This window comes from Ctenopharyngodon idella, chromosome 3 (genome assembly GCF_019924925.1).
Source record: "Ctenopharyngodon idella isolate HZGC_01 chromosome 3, HZGC01, whole genome shotgun sequence".
In the NCBI taxonomy this organism is placed as follows: Eukaryota; Metazoa; Chordata; class Actinopteri; order Cypriniformes; family Xenocyprididae; genus Ctenopharyngodon; species Ctenopharyngodon idella.
The window spans coordinates 39,858,856-39,876,256 of NC_067222.1; the positions used below are offsets into that span (position 1 = coordinate 39,858,856).

General features: G+C 39.1%; 1 protein-coding gene across 2 annotated transcripts in view; it reads right to left on the reverse strand.

Moving 5' to 3' along the window:
* col5a3a (collagen, type V, alpha 3a) overlaps positions 1 to 17,401 on the reverse strand; it is a 70,862-nt gene that overhangs the window by 35,389 nt on the left and 18,072 nt on the right. Inside the window, exons 2-13 of one of the 2 annotated variants that reach the window (XM_051887454.1) lie at positions 16,918 to 17,085; positions 16,595 to 16,808; positions 15,038 to 15,200; positions 7,779 to 7,901; positions 4,991 to 5,440; positions 3,374 to 3,493; positions 3,155 to 3,280; positions 1,949 to 1,999; positions 1,811 to 1,852; positions 1,587 to 1,649; positions 601 to 675; positions 233 to 316 (exon numbers count right to left, since the gene is read on the reverse strand). In XM_051887454.1, coding sequence (XP_051743414.1) covers positions 233 to 316; positions 601 to 675; positions 1,587 to 1,649; positions 1,811 to 1,852; positions 1,949 to 1,999; positions 3,155 to 3,280; positions 3,374 to 3,493; positions 4,991 to 5,440; positions 7,779 to 7,901; positions 15,038 to 15,200; positions 16,595 to 16,808; positions 16,918 to 17,085 — 1,679 coding nt within the window. The remainder of the gene's footprint in view (positions 1 to 232; positions 317 to 600; positions 676 to 1,586; positions 1,650 to 1,810; positions 1,853 to 1,948; positions 2,000 to 3,154; positions 3,281 to 3,373; positions 3,494 to 4,990; positions 5,441 to 7,778; positions 7,902 to 15,037; positions 15,201 to 16,594; positions 16,809 to 16,917; positions 17,086 to 17,401) is intronic. The other variant, XM_051887455.1, reaches the window with a different exon arrangement.

A 17,401-nucleotide genomic window follows, 5' to 3' on the forward strand; every position in this document is an offset into this window, starting at 1 on the left:
AAGAGGAAAAGACACCTATTCTCAACAAGCAACACAATTTAAGGGTAGCATTCATAGCTGTATCACTAGCAGTGCAATATGAGTTACAGTATACTCCAAAGTTTGATATTTTTTGGTTTATTCAAATCCCTAAACCTAAATATGAGAATTAGCAAAAGTGATGATTGTGTCATCAGCTAAACAGTGCTGATAAATGAGTATGTAAGTGCCAAAGACAGTTTGGGTGTCTTACTTTGGTCTGTTGTAAGATGGCTTGAGCCTGCGCCTCTTGAGAAGATATGACAGGTCCCTTCTGAGAGTCTCCTCCATACTGGAACTGAGGGGAAAAAAAGAGATTACTCACTAAATATTTCATACACATCAAGCAAGTCACTATTAAAGATATATTTTAACATGTTTAGCACACAAAAAATGGAAATATACTGAATGCCATTAAGTCTGACTATATCACAGCTCCACCATGTGGCCAAAAAATGCTATTGAGGCTCAGGCTTCATGTTTTGTGATGTAAAATTTTAATTATATTCCTCTGGCAAACAACTCTTACTAATATGATGCAAGTGGTTTAAGTGCATTACTGAAGGAATGATCTCATCTTACGGGTAACATGAGCAAAGTGCCTGGAGGACCCGGTATCCCATCAGCACCGGGCAGCCCTGGACGCCCCTCCGGACCCTTGTGTGAGGAGAGACAATTATTTCAGTTCCTTGATAGAGCATTTCTGTACGTGCATGTGTGCACAATTGTGTTAGCAATACCTATTTGACAAAACAATTGCATGAGCAACAGCATTCTTTGCTTATTCCCTGATATCCATTGGCTTGTTACATGAATGCAAACTAACACCTAATGATTGGGGTTTTTTTTTTAAAGTGTTGCCTGTATCAAAGCATGCTGTGCTCATTTGTCTGGTGTAAAACTTTTAGCAGCTCAGCTAATCAAAGCTGTCAGTCACCAGTCCTCTCCCAACAACACAACTCTTCAACCTTCAAAAGAACAGATAAAACCTCCGGCTGGAATATTTTCCTTTGCCTTTCAGCTTCGGAAATGTAAGACCTCTATAGAGGTACAAGGCCAAAAAGAGCTTACATCTCAAGTGAACGCGCTTTCACAGCCTGGTCTGATGTTTTTACTAAAACTCAACTCTTTTGTGAAGCTGACACCCCAGAGAAGTTGATTCACAGCCGACCAGAGGCGCTAAACTGAGCGGAGACAAAAGAATAATCTATCTTCATCCCCACTGTCAGAGGTAAATGATGAATTTAGGCTCTTTACTGCAGTTGGAAGTCTGCAGTTTCTCTCACCCTGCTAAGGGATTGTGTGTAAAAAGTGAGTCATGCTACAAGAACAGACACACTGTCCAGAACAAATTAGGTCAAACTTTCAGATGAGTCATGGCTTCTTGATGCCTAAGGTCTCCGTAGAGGTTGGTGGTCCCTTCGAGCGGCTCTGAGTCATTGGTGAGGTTTGTTCCATCTACACACGAGGCCAGTCATCTCGCCCCGTCCCCCTGGATGTGTCCTGCTTGTCCTCGTCTCGAGGTTCATGCTGGGTCTTGTGGGTCAGGTGATTATGAGAACACTCACCATATCACCTGGGTCTCCGCTGGGTCCTGGGGGGCCTGTGATGCCAGGAATTCCTGGAAGACCCTGGGGAATAAACAGACACAAATTAAAACAAATGTTTTTTTTTTTGATAAAAAAAAAATGCCAGACACCACATCAAGACCACATGCAATCACATGAAAACTAAGTTTTGTTCTTATGTTTTTGCAAATCATTCTCAAAAACTCAACAGTATTGTGACTTACTGGTAGTCCTGGTGGGCCAGGAGGTCCTTCAAAATATGTGCCCTGGTTAGTACAAAAAACAAGGAGATTAGCATCAGATTGCCAATGTATGTTTGTGAGTGTGTATAAATGTGTGTAACTTCACACTCCAGCACTCACTGGTTCAACGACAGCTGGCTCTCCCTTCTGTCCTTTCTCAAATCGCATGCCCTAAAGAGAGGAAGAACAGGTGAAAGATGAGATCTTGGTTACAAGTGGTTGAGATTAGAGTTGTTACAATATTGTACATTTCAGTAGTTAATGACCTCTGAAGAAGGCAGAAGGGTGACCTCTGGCCCTATGTGTGACGTAGGACGTAGGACGTAGGTGTAGCGTAAGCTCAGGTGAGAATTGACGAACACGGAAGCGTAGAGAATGGAGCTAAACAAAACGCCGGTCATGTATTAGAAGTCTAAAACGGATACTAATGCAAATCTACAGTATGGCCAAAATAACTCACTTCTGTTCGCTGTCTTCCTTTGTTGTAAACAACACGTGGTTTTCAAGAGAGGCGTCAATTCTTACCTAAGCTTACGCTACACCAGGGTTCCTCAAATCCAGCCCTGGAGGGCCACTGTTCTGCAGAGTTTAGCTCAAACCATGACCGAACTCACTTACCTGCAATTTTCTAGTAACTCTGAAGCCCTTGACTAGCTTGTTCAAGTGTGTTTGATTAGAGTTGGAATTAAACTCTGCAGGGCAGTGGCCCTCCAGGGCTGGATTTGAGGAACCCTGCACTACACCAACGTCATACGTCGGGTCAGAGGTTACCCTTCCGCCGGAACTTCACTCTCTCGTGAAAGTGCGCCCGGCTGTTGCCGGAAGCCATTGATTATAGTTTATAAAGTTTTAAACATGGATATTTTTCAAAAACCCATCGCTTCACTTCAGAAGGTATTTATTAAACCACTGAAGCCGTATGGATTACTTTTATGATGAATGGATGCACTTTTTGGAGCTTCAAAAACTCTATTCAATGTCATTACAAAGCTGGGAAGAGCCAGGATATTATTTAATATAACTCTGATTGTGTTCGGCTGAAAAAAGAAAGTCATATACACCTAGGATGGCTTGATGGTGAGTAAATTATGGGATAATTTTCATTTTTGGGTGAACTATCCCTTTAAGAACATGCATTTCGGTACTTCTCTATTATTGTTTTTACGGTTTGCATATTTTGAAATAAAACTGATACTGTATAACTGCATTTTAATTTTATTTTAGTATCAACTTTGTACCAAAGTCATCCTTAGTTGGCATGAAGAGGAAATCCATATTTGCCTGTGTGTTGTCAGTAATTTTTATTACAGAGGTACAAAACTGTACCTCTCCATCCCATGTGCCCGGCTTCTCCCTCGCTGCGTGGTCAAATCGGTCCTCATAAATCTCATATTCCTCATATTCCTGCTCAAAGCTGTCCGAGCCGTTTTTAAATTCATCAAAGTCCATGATCTATGAAAGAACAAAACATATCAACAGCATACAGTCAGGGTTATCACCTTGAAAATGCTCGCAAAGCCCGGAAACAGAAACCAGAGCACATACCTCATAGCCTGTGATATTGGGGCCAACTGTCACTGCAGAAACCAAGAGCTCATTGTGTTCATCGCCATAAAGGTCATCACTAAACTCCTCGACCTCTGGTGTTTTAATCGGCCTCTCCTCCTGCACACCGACACAGCAGAGTCAGAAGTGGCACAACCATGGCAACCGCAACCATGGAGATACCGAGCACAGTCCAATCTACACTAGTTTGGCTTCACTGGGCATCTGAGCCTTAGAGGCTCGAAATATAGTCTACACAAGTACATAAATGCAATGCGAATGAGTTGCATTCTCAGCGTTGCCACAAGGGGGTGCTATATTGTGAGTCTTACAATAAAGTTGTCTCAATCTGCACTTTTTATCCTTTCAAGTCAGCTAGTGTCATGGCTGAGCAACAGTATGATGAAAATCTTGCTTGAAGTTACAGCATTAAAGAGTAACAGATGTCTGAATATAACTCTATCACCCCCTTGAGTACTGAGATTTGTTTGAAATGCACTTGCACTTGAATTTGCAGCTGCATTTGTGTACTTTGCATGTTTCTAGCCTAACTGTGCTCCACATCTCCAGGTCACTGCTGACTAATTAAAATGTTATGGGTTATAGAAACGTTCTGGTTACAAAGCCGGCTTCAAGGCATAAATACTGCTGAGCTGGTGAGTGTGGGGTAGGAGGTTTTAATAACAACGGAAGATGTCAGCACGAAAGCCGTATGTTCTGGTGGCAGCCATAACAGCATGAAAAGAAGGGTGAGCAAACTTGGCACAGTGATACTGGCATCTGAGTTTTACCTCAGCAGAAGCTTGATTCATACAGTAAAAACTACATCTATCAGAGCTGTCAGAGGGAAAAGTATCAAAAAGATGCATGAAAATGGATTTATGTCAGACACAGTCCTATTTTTCATTCTGCCTTGGAGCACATCTTTCAGTTTCAATCTATAAAGTGTGCCAAGTCAAGAAATAAAAGTACACTCTAAGTGTAACTCTATGACAAAACCTGAATAATATATGCATCATGTCTCACATTCAACTTGTGATGCGCATCAAAGTGTCACTGTTGAAATGAGCCATAATTCATATGCATTTTGAGTCAACACATCTCACTAAAGCTGCAAACTATGACTACCAGTGTTGGGGGTAATGCGTTACAAGTACGTAATCAGATTACTTTTTTCAAGTAACTAGTAAAGTAATGCATTACTTTTAAACTTAAAACAAAAAAACTGAGTTACTTTATCAAATAAGTAACGCAAGTTACTTCGTTTTCCCATTTGTTGACTGACACTTGTCCTATCCTCATGTTGAGAGAAATCATAAAAAGTAAATAAGTAACCCAATTAGTTACTTTTTTAGGGAGTAACGCAATATTGTAATGCATTACTTTTAAAAGTAACTTTCCCCAACACTGATGACTACAATATAGTTATTTTATGACCACAACATCTGGGAAGAAGAGTATCGGTGGAGTTATTTGGGTTGTTATAATGGCAGAGGCTGGTTAGTGCAATGGATGACTGGTGGTTAAAATGTGCGAGGGAGGGTCAGTGATTGGTCAGGAGAACGATAGTGAGGGAGGAGGAAGTATGGGCAACCACACTGGCACTTAATGTTCTACCTCCACCTCCATATTTGGGGATTCAGAAAATGCAGTTGCCAATACAGACTGGTCCTCAAGATCTGTCACAGTAGTGGGTCTGGTGTGTTCGTCTTGATAGGTGTCGGGTTCATGAGTGGGCATGTCGGGTATGGAGTCCATCAGATCCACTGTTATTGTTGGAGATTGTACTGGTGACTTGGGCTGCTCCGTCACAGGTGGATTCGGTTGCTCTGTTGAAGATGGTAAAGCTCCTTGGTGAGCCAAATACTCCGGCAGCTTAGACGAAACCTCAAGGAAACCTTCTTCAAGAGCTTCAGCCTCCTTTCTCTTCTTACGAGATTCTTTTTTGCCTTTCTTGTCTCTCTTTTTTTTGTTCTTTTTGCCTTTGCGTTCTTTTTTGGAGCGTTTCTTTGGTTCTGCAGGCTCGTCTCCCTGCATGACGTCATCAAGGTTATGGATGGGATTGGCCTTTTATAGATGGGGCAAGAGGTCAGGGGTTGGGTATAGATGAACAGAATTAAAATTGTTACGTTCAAGACATTCAGACAGTTGGACAACACAACATACTGACACATATATCACTGGCAATCTCTGCATAATTTCATCTTAAATGAAGGTGGCTGACTGATTCCACTAGACTGTATTATTCTCTTTGCAAATTAGGTCAGAGTTCAACTTGTTCTCAATTCAGATATGCGCTACATTATCAGCCCACAATTCAGAGGGTCAGAGTTGAGCTACTTACAGGCTATTATGAGAGGCCCTGACTGAATGGGCTTGATGAGGCCTGTCGGGGGGGAGATTATATGAATAATGTGAAAACCAAAGCGAGGTGTTGAGATGCCAAGTCGGGCAGTATAGAATCGGATCAGTGTGAGCTCTGGTAATAGGTCAGTAATGTGAGCAATGCTGATGAATCCCGCCATTAGTCCCTGTTCTCTCAGCTGTTGTGAGAACTGAAAGCCAACTGGCTCTGCCTTTGAATGGCTGCCGATAGACTCTTTCCCTTGGGCCGACTTGGAGAGAGACATACGCAGACATTTACATTCAGCACACTTGCACAAAACTGGGTGTGGGATTTCTGAGGAAAAATGAATGTACGATGACCTTAAGCGTTCCTCCCAGAAGGCCGCAGAGAAATGCTAACCCACTGACATGATTACTCACTGGGCTGACTCACCCGCACGTGCACGTTCACAACAAACACAAATCATCGAAATCGGAAAAAACATGTTCACAATGTCCACACACACTGGGGCAGTCTAAGGGGTCACTACTGATTTAAAAGACAAACTGGTGCTGTTCACATTGGAAGTGTTCTTGCATCCTGTAGATAGCTATTTGTTAGTATTCTCATTCAACTCAATGATAGTTGCTAGGCTGGCGCAGAACCCCCATAATTATGCGATTTGAAATCTGCCATCTTTGATTAAGAGAATACAGAACTTTTTGAGCCAATCACCTGAGCCGTTAAATCCATGTGACTGGAGCCGTAGAAAAATGTCATGACAACACTCAGACCCTGTTTACACCTGGTATTAAGATGTGTTTGGGTCGACTGGATCACAAGTAAACAATGCTAAATACAGGTGTGAACGGGGTCTAAAACATATTGAGCTTGTAGACTTTCGACCACTTCCAGTGGTAGTCGAAAACGCATTCGACCGAATTGCTTTTGTGGTGTAGACGGTCATGTGGTCGAATGTATTCGAACAGCCACAAAAGACCACCTACTTTCCAACTACTGACCTAATGTGTAAACATTATGGGAAGCGATAGCCAGGTGGGATTTAAACTTTGTCGGCTGAAGACCTAAGTTTGGTTTGAAAATGTTGAATAAATGTACCAAGCACAATGTTCTCTCACCATTCCTGACTTCTAACACACACTCACTGCGTTCGGCTGGTCTTGTAGCTATCAGAGCAGAAACAAAAGCTGATGTTCTCCATATGTTTTTTTGTCATCTCCGGGCACGTTCATATGTAAATTGTGCAAGCTTATTTTGTCCATTATCGAAAGATCTGAAAAAACCCATGCCTAAAGACCCTCCCCTCAAAGAAATCAGGACAGAAGTGATTGAAAGTGGACAAGACCAAGACAAAGGAGACCAGGTGTAAACGGGAATGTGTCTCCCTCGTCTACTTGAGATCCAATCGACCAAAACTGATATTTTATTGTTATAGTCTAATGATTGTTTTCTTATTATTGTGCTAAAAAGCAGAAATAAAAAAAATAAAAATCTGTTCTGCAGTTGTGCATTTAAACATAAAAATATCTCTATTATATTGGTTAAAATTGGTTGATTCCTAGAGCTAACGGTGCACTAGTGCTTCTGAACTAGGGGACAAGCAATTTAATTCATATGCATTCCTGTGCTGTTTGTTGGCTCGCTGAGATGAGTGTGCCGGGAGCCGAGCCCAGAAGCCAGAACAGTAAAAAGTGCAAACAGATAAATGTAAATGTGGAATTGAGAAGCCAAGGCAGCTCAACCACTCAAAGTAAGTTTTGACAGGGCTCTTCCAAAGAGAGGAAGACATTTTTGTCAAGCTGGAACAAATTATAAAATTCTTCATAAAATTAGCAATTCTGTGGAAAACTGTGAGGCTGGTTGCTCAAGGTTCGTTGGAAAAACAAGTGTCTCATGTTTGCATATGAGGAGGACAGTACAGGATGAACTGAATGGAACAATTAATCTGGGCAGAAAAACAAGATGTCATATAGATGTAAAATAAATCAGTTGGAAATAAGAAGGCAGTGAGGTTTTTTTGACTACATGAGGAGTCACACTCACAGAGGAATCACTAACCTCGTCATGATCCAGGCTCTGGGTACTGTAGGGCAAAGGGCTGTCGCAATCGGGAATGTAATCTTGGCAGTAGTCAGCCGCAGCCCGAGGATCATCCACGAGCAGAAGCTGCTGGATCTCGCCCTAAACACACAAATATACCATTCACGTTGACTGGGTAAAATTCACATGTACTAGTGTAATACTGGTGATCAAAGAGAAATAAGACCCCATTTAACACTTTATAACTGGAGAACATGCCGATGTAAAGCAGAAAAGTCATTTAAGGTGAATAATAACTTGTGCAACACTGATGAAATCAGGGTAAAACTGGTTGAATGCATTTTGTTTGCATATAGCATTACATTTTGAAGTTTATGCAATATTTTTTATGCAAAAAATACCTTTTGACAGTTTCTTGACTTCCCTCTCACCCACTGCTCCTCTATCAGTTGACATTTCTCAGTTCTTTATGTTTATTTTGTTCTTTTATTCATTTCTACCTGGCATTGCTTCAGCGTGAGAGCGTCTCCACTCACTGCCATGTTTCCCTGATGCGTGTGAACTACGGTAAGTTGTTAGAGGCGGGGAAAGGTAGAATGATAGAGATGATATTGCACTAGCTACAGTTTAAATGGTGAAAAGGTGCAAGGTAAGATGTAAGTAGCTAAATATTTAATACTTGTTTTACAATAGAAATGTTAAATGACCAACAGTAATATCCAGTGAGGCAAAGTATTTTGTGTCAAAATTTTCAATTTTTAATTGAAAAGCCTCTATCATTTACATGATTCATGTAATTCGTAATAGAATAACGGACATGATTGACTAGACAAGAAACATTAACAGAGCCATTTTTGCCATATTAGACGTGATTATGTGCAACAGCAAGAGTCATGGTGTTTCAGTGCATATCTATTTATCTAGCTACCTACTTCTTATTTAAGAAGCAATACCATAGGAGAGAACGCCCCCTATTGAAAGACACTTATAATTCCACTAAATTGGTTAGACTTTTTGAACAGCCTAATGTTCAGACATTAGCACAGAACATATGATATCCACAATAAAGAGATCTTTCATCATAAGGACAGCGGAGAATCTGTGACTCATCACTGAGGTCCTGCCAGTACATCAGTGGGTGGAAGAAGAAGAGGAGGTCAAAAACTGGCAATACCCAAGATACCACACAAACTCACTCGGCAGTCGAGCACAGCCAAACCACAGCATTTCTCACATTAATCTGACATGTGCTGGATCTTAAAAGAAAAATAAATCAGTATACCTAGCCAACTAATTACACTCCACTGATCCCACCAGTTTATCTTTTGGCTGAAATTAGGGTCTCCTTATAAGACATGCTTGACAACTCAAGGACTCAACAAGCCAGTTAACACAGTTCTGTGTGTTTTTAAAACAACCATTTATGATCAGTGAACCAGAGTGTTCGTTTTCTGTGTTCTTGTTCTAGTTCAGTTCTCCAAGACTTCTCCAGCTCTTGAGTAATTTGTAAGAATCTGGAAGCAATAGTCCTGACCATAGTCCCCAGGCTCCCGAGCAGCTCTCCCACGCTGAGAGATTTGGACCGGAACATAAGCCCTCTGGATTCCCCTTGAATCCAGGGCCTGGGAACTGGCCTCAGATCAGGTCAAACTTACACATCCCCCAGTACCAGCCTCACCCAGATCACTCTGACCTCATGACCCAGATGCAGCTCTATTGGACCCCGAGAAAGATAAACAAGGCGAATTATTCATCATTTATCACAGTGGTTCTGTACAAGGATTTATGAGTTTTTCTGTTCTTTAAGAGCACAAGACGTGGTAGAGACTCTTAATCATGGCACAAATCATGTCATGCTGCTATAGTGACTGTCTAAAACCACAGGCTTTGCTGCCCAGTTAGTCAGTCAATGACTTGCACATTTATTTAAGGAAACTGGCTTCAGACCAACTTCTAAGTCATTGTCACATCTGGTTAGCCTTAGGGTTAACAAAGTGACTATCTAATGACTAAAGGGTTTTTCCTAGTAGAAAATGAATCGGCGCATAATGAAGCTATATTATGCACATTTAAGTCTTGATTTTGTTTTTGAAGTCTACTAGAATAGATTTTCATGCTGGAATTTTCAAGAAAACATTATTTTTCACACATTTACATTATTGCAGCACCTCTCTTTCCAGTTTGTCAGTAACGCTCAGTTTTATTTGAGTGTTTTTGGAAATGTCACACCCCTTATCATTACACTACTAACTCAACCAGGCCTTCACAGTTCTTTATTTGTGTATACCTTGGGCTGGAATTATTGAAATGACGACTATTGTGACTATTGTAATATTGGACACACCCTTCAGCGAAAACTCTAGATCTTCGCAATTTAACATCACAAAGGCTTTTAGATTAGACTGAAAAAATATGATATTGATCTGATAAAATCTCTAGGAGTAATTTGTTAAAGTAACATCTGGAAAAGGCAAAAACTGCAAATATTTTGCAGAGAAAATTCAAAATATCTCACTTCCTGTTGGGTTTTCAGACTTTGCACCCAGTGACTTTTTTGTAGGTATTGGGCTGATACATGTGTCTACCGAATTTCATACTTGTACGTGAAACTTAGGCGCTTAATTGAAATATTGTAGGTGGCGCTATCGAGCCATTTTGCCACACCTAATTCTGAAACCCTTATCAGACGTAAAGTTTTTCCACTTCTGACGCGTGTGCAAAGTTTCACGAGTTTTCGAGCAAGTTTAGGCCCTCAAAAATGCAATTCATTTTGGAGAAGAAGAATAATTGACTGAGCAATTACAATAGGGTCCTCATACCATCGATGCTCGGGCCCTAAAAATAACCTTCAAAAATTGTCCAGATTTTATTGGACAGTATATTAAGAAGATATTGGATTGGGATGTGCCATGATTTTTTCAGGTTTTGGACAACTATAGTGAAGGAAGCTCTTAATGTGGTTTCTTGCTCTTAACAAGATTTAATGAGACATTGTTTTGGGCTGGATTTTGGCTATACTGTAAGTATGGAATGGGAATTGTGTTTCTTTGGGTGGGGTTCCGTCAAAAACAGCTAAAGCTACAACAGGCAAAAGTATTGCATGGGAGGAGTTGGGGAGGTAAAGTTATTGCAGTGGGCAGCTGGAGGAAATGTGGCGTGTGCTACATTGTACTTGAAGAAACATCTGTTTTTTTGTGGTGGAAGCAGATAGAGGACACTTAAATGTCCATTAGACTGACAATAGCATTCCCTTTGAGTGTTTCTGTGGCTTTCTACATGAAGCCTCACTGGCCAGAATGTTAGTTGATGTCCTGAGGGTGCAACCCCTCCCTATGCTCTCTGCTGAGGTCCAGCAGACATAAACCCGACGATACAGCCAAAAGCAGTGATGGCTCTTCAATTCTAATCTATATCTAGCTAGAACCATCAAGCACAAGCCAGAAAAGATTAGTCATGGAGTTTCAGTGCATGTTCAAACTTATCAGCTTATTCATCTGAATGTTATATAAACACACATCAGAGTCATCTAGGCTGATATGAACCCAAGCAATATCCAGCATTTATCAAATGTTGAAACTCATGAAGACTCCAGAACTGTTAGTCAAGATAATGAAGATCTTCTAAAATAGGCAGAGTAGAAGAACAATTTGAATTCATTTTGTCACTTTTTTCTATTTAATGACACAAAAGCACCATAAAAATATAATATATTTTTTTTAAATGAAAGTATTCTCTATGACTTGTGATGCTATATTCTGAATTGAGAGTTTTGGGTGAAAAACAGACCAAAATTTAAGTCCATATGCACTGTTTATCTTCCACTGTTAACCAGTAGCTTCAACCAGATCAATGAACTGAACTTGTGAACCAGAACAAATTCATGGTTGAATAAGTTAGGTATTGAGAACTGGATCGACCAAAAGATCTGAATCTGACATTGTTTATTCTCTCATGAAAGAGAACCAGTGCACATGTCAAGATAATATCTTGCATTTCTGTTGTAGCATGACTTCAAGAATTTAATGTTACTTACATGGTGTTTTTTTTTTTTTTTTTATCATTTTGGAGCTTGACAGCCCCAGTCTTCATCCACTTTTATTATACTGAAAAGAGTGGATATTCAAACATTCATCTTTTGTGTTCCACGGATTAAAGAAAGTCTAGACATGGGGGTGAGTACATCATGACAGAATCGGAAACTATCCATTAAAAGTCTACCTTCGCCGATTTTCAACACACTTTGTCTTGTTACAATGTTGGAAGTATATTTAAATGAACAATGTTAACTCGTTATCCATGTTACCTGGAACTGGTTTATTTGTCAGCAAAAAGACTTTTGACAGCTCCAGGGATTTCGTGAAAATAGTCATAGTTTGACTAAAAGTTTGCTAAGAAGTATTTCCTACTAAAGCAAGGCGGTATTTAGCTCTGGTCAAGTGTCTCCACAGCAGACTGGTGGGAGTGGCCTTGGATGGCATAATGCCAGTGCATTATGGGTGTTGACGTTTTATTACTTATTTGGCCTTTTTCTCAAGTCAGGTAGCACCGATTTAATTTTTTTTTTCTCCTTCTACTGTATAGGCAGCCAAGTTTTATTGAAAGCCCATTTTGACAGCAGTGAACTACCCCTTTAAGGGGTGTTGATGCTGGGATAAACCAATAAATTAAACTCAATGAACATTCTCTTTATAAGGCTCCAGAAAAACACACTCTTCAGCAACACATTTTGAAATAGCCTGAAATAGCCCTCAAAAATGGACAATGAACAAACAGGGAAGGGTCATCTAAAAATCCAATGAATGTGTGCTCATTCAGACAGCACTAATTCACAGGTGAGCAGGGTATTACTTCTGTTTTTTCCTCTCTGAGGAGACAAGACCCCAATGTTCTCATCCTCTGATCCACTCTATTTCAAAATATTCAATTAAACATAAAACAAACAGACTGCCACTGCTTATTCCATTAAAGCAAAGCAGGGAAATAAACACATATGAATTTTGGATGAACTTAAATTATACTGATCTGAGAGTTCCTGTCACCTCTCAAGAGAAATATCCTGTTTGCTGTTTGTTTGAGACTCACAGGGGAGTATGATAGGCATATACTGCAGCATTTATAAAGATGTTGATGAGAGGAGGGTTGAAGGAATATGAAAAAAAGAGTAAAGGGTGAGAAAGAAAGAGTTTGAATAAGCACAAGAAAGCCTGTTACTGTGTTTAGCTGTTCGATCTCACAAAGCCTGTCCAGAACATCTCTCATCATATTTCACCTCAGCCCCAATATAAACAATATTTGAATTAAAAAATCTGTAATGTAAAAAATAAATAAGTACACAATGAAATACATTGTATTGTAATGCCTTTAATTTTATTCAAATAAGTTAATAATTATCTTATTACATTAAGAATTGCAAACATTACAAAAGTAAAAAATACAGACGCATTATAATTATGATTGGGGGTGCTTTAAATGAAAGTAATGTCACAAAAAAATTATATTATTATCCCCAAATGTAGGCTTTATTTTCTATGTGCTGAATTTAATTTTTTTTTTTTGGGGGGGGGATTTTGGGGTACATAGACCTAGACATTACTTTGTGAGATTCATTTAATCAAAAGGATTGTTACTTATAGGTAGATTTCAAAATCAATGCATATCTTTAAAGGCTGTTTTTTTCAAAATTAGAGCCAGAAATCTGCACTTCAGTAGTACATACATCAAAATTGACAGTTATATTCCCATCTATATTCTGAAGGTTTTCATAGAGGGGTTTGTTCATATATCATTCACTTGATTTATAGAATATTTCATTCCCTAAAACATGGTGGTGAGTTTTTTTGGCAGCTGATCTGAGTGCAGAGGGGTTTGTTCATATCTCATTCACCTGATTTATAGAATATTTTATTCCCTAAAACATGGTGGTGAGTTTTTTTTTGGCAGCTGATCTTTAAGTGCATATAGCGATAGATGCTATTTACACCAGATGCTGTTTACACTAAGTGACAATAGCGGCATTTTCTTAGCAATATGCTGTTTACACTAGGTGAAAATAGCGATAGATTCTATTTACACCATGTAAAAGTATCAGTTCTTTGCAATAAGAGTAAATAGTAATTAGATGCTATCTATACTTCATATTGGCAGATACTATTTGCACCTCAGTATTTTTGTACATTAACAGGATGCAATAACAACATAGAGTATAAATGATTATATTTATTAAAATTATTAAATGGATGCTGCCTTATTGGGAGAATAAAAACCCTCATTACACCTTCCCCTAACCCTACCCAATAAACACGTAAACACTTGTTCGCAGTTTATGAATAAGCACACTTTTAGAACATTATTTTCATCTTTATGAAAAATAAATGCGAGCTCGGCAAAAGGCAGATTCGAACTTGTATCGATCGCGTTAAAAGCCAGGTCTACGAGCCTTACTCACTTTTTGCTGCGCTATTGAAGATGTTGAATTCTGTGTCTTTTTTAAAACTTGAGCGGCCCAACCAGACATTGGTAGGCGGAGCTAGTGTACATACCATCTGCCAATATGGGACGCTATTTGCTCGTAGTGTAAATAGACACTCTGTTTTTTTTTGTTTCCCTTGTTGTTGACAGTATTCCAGACATCCCACCCTGCAAACACTCATTTCCGGGAGGTTATAATATAATATAATATAATAACAAATTTAATAATTCTCGTAAGCCACGTAACACGAGTTCGTTCATTCAGTAGTATTTATGTGCCGGAAGTGAAAGTGATGTGGTGTAGTGTGACAAATTAATAGGAAACCCGAAAGCAAGTGGTCACAGGAGACGCATTTGAAACGCATCTTAATCCAGGTGGAAACAGGGCTTCTCTCTCGCATGCTCGATTTCTGGGATTTTGTCAGTGTTTATATGTGATTAAAAGCCTAAATTCAATCTGTTCATCATATAAAGTGATTGAGTCTCTTCAGAAAATTTGGACTAGACAGTTCAATTCATATGGATTAGTTTATTATCTCTTTGAACTTTTTCAAGTGTCAAAGTGGTAGTTACATGGACTGTCAACGGAGGGACAGAAATCTCTCAGATTTCATTTAAAATATCTTCATTTGTGTTTTGAAGAAAGTCTTATGGGTTTAGAATGACATGAGGGTGAGTAATTAATGACAAATTTTTTCATTTTTGGGTGAACTAACCCTTTAACCTGTCCTAACCTGGCTTTTTGTGTGCATGTGAAAATATTTACATGTCTTTGTATTCCAAACACCAGGATATCTGATGATTCGTACCTCAAATACTTCCTCATCTAGTAACCGTGTCCCAAAAACAACGACTCCATCAGTGCTGACCACAGGGTTGTCTCCGCGCATTAATTCCAACGTCTGCACCTTCTTACAGTCCAGGTAGAGTGTAACAGACTTGCCCTCCACACTGTAGGCTATCCGATGCCATCTGAGAAGAGATGACAGCAGGGTTAATCGGTGTCAACAACAGCAGAGCTTTACCACAGTGCAAACCCAAGGGTAAACATGATATTTACTGATCTTCCAAGAGCATAGCTATTAGAGGTGGATTATGGGTCGCCTAAATGTGAAAGAACATTCTATAAATGGGCACACTGACGCTGCAGTACCATAGTTTGCAAGAGACACTTTTAAAGATCCCTCTTCTTCCAACAGTTATACATGTTGGAATATGTCTACTAGTAATGATTTATTAATGAATGCATGGCATGATTCATAGTGCATAAACTGTGATTCATAGTGTGAAGAAGACTTAATTCCAACACTATTTGACAGCAAAAAAAGTTCACTTTCTCTGTTTACACCTAATATTAAAGGGATAGTTCACACAAAAATGAAAATTCATTTACTCCCCCTCATGTTGTTCCAAACCTGTATGAGTTTCTTTATTCGGTTGAACACAAATGAAGATATTTTGAAGAATGTTGGTAACTAAACAATTGACGCACCCATAGTATTTAGTCAATGGGTGCCGTCAACTGTCTGGTTACCAGCATTTTTTAAAATATCTTCTTTTGTGTTCAGCCGAAGAAAGAAACTCAAACAGGTTTGGAACAACTTGAGGGTGAGTAAATAACGACAAAATTTTCATTTTTGGGTGAACTATCCCTTTAACATCTCAGCTGATCTGATTAAAGTGCACAGCACTAAATACAGGTCTACATGCAGTATAAAACATTTTGTGATCAAATCACTCAAACCATATTCTAAGGTAATCAGAAAATTATGAACATATTGTATTTGTACTGTAATAAACTCTTATATGTTCTGATGCATCACGAACAACAAAGAATGACAGTTTACTCACCAAACACGAAATTAAAGACATGTTAATATCAGGTGTAATCTGTAATGTACCTCAGCAGATGACATATAATCTGACCACCTGAGATGAATATTAATATCAGATGTTAAATAAGGTCTTTAAATGTTGTTACTCACTCAATCCCCATTTAATTTACACATTTGCATGAGTGAAACTGAATCTAAGTAAGCTAGTTTTCCACTCTGATTTAATTTATGAATGAATGTTCTTGGTCTTATGGTGAACAATTCAACCACACATGTTGTTCCACAGAAATGTGATCTTGTAATCGTTGGATAATGTTTACCAATAGCCCATATATTATTATTGTTGGCTATTCAGGCATTATTTTGGCACCATCCCATTCAGTCTAAAAAAAAAAAAATCAAGTACAACATTCCTTCCGTTTCACTATGAAATACATCAAATGGGTTGTGAAGGGCAAATTTAATCTTTGTTCAAAGAAAGAAAACTTCAGGGCACTCCAAGGCTAACTAAGAATGCATGAAAGCACTCACTTCCCATCAGCCAAATTGATTTTCTTAAAAATAGGGTAGAGCTCTGGAGCCGGCTGGCCTCGGTGGTCTTCATAGAGGAATACGGGTGATCGGCCCATCTCCAGCCCCAGCTGTTGGACTCCCTGATCATCATACAAAGACACCAGGAAGAACTGAGAGTTCTTCTTAGCATTCACCGTAGTCATCAGAGAGAAGTTCTCAGGGAAAGCAGAATCTATGAAGAAAACAGCAAAGCATTGTCCACATATAACACAATTTACACTTCAAAACCCAATGGGCTCAAAAGCTTGAGGTTGTGAAAGTACATTTCAAAGAGTCCATACCTGGAAAGAACTGTTTAGTTGGGGCGCTGAGTTGAATCTTTTTGTCTATCCTGTAAGCCATGTCTATTATTGATGTGTCCTTTCTCTCGGTGCACAGACCGGCCTCGACTGACACTCCCTCCATGTCTTCAGACAGCTCCAGGACCCGTAATACATCGATCAGATTAGCTGGAGAGAAAATGTAAACATACTAAGTTTCATTTCTAGGCCACCATAAACTACCCTTGTGAAAAAGAAGTATGCTTTAGTATACTTTAAAACTTATTACGGAAATATTATACTTGAAAAGAATATGCTTAAGTGAGAACTGAATGTAATGTTTTTGGGCATTAACTGCATGTTAAATGCAATTAAACGAAATGTATGTATGAACTATTATAATATGCAATTATTTGAACTTTAGAGTGCTTTTCTGTACATCTTTATATGTAATTTCATTATTACTTCTGTTGTCTTTGAAATATGCTTAAAGTGTATGTACTGA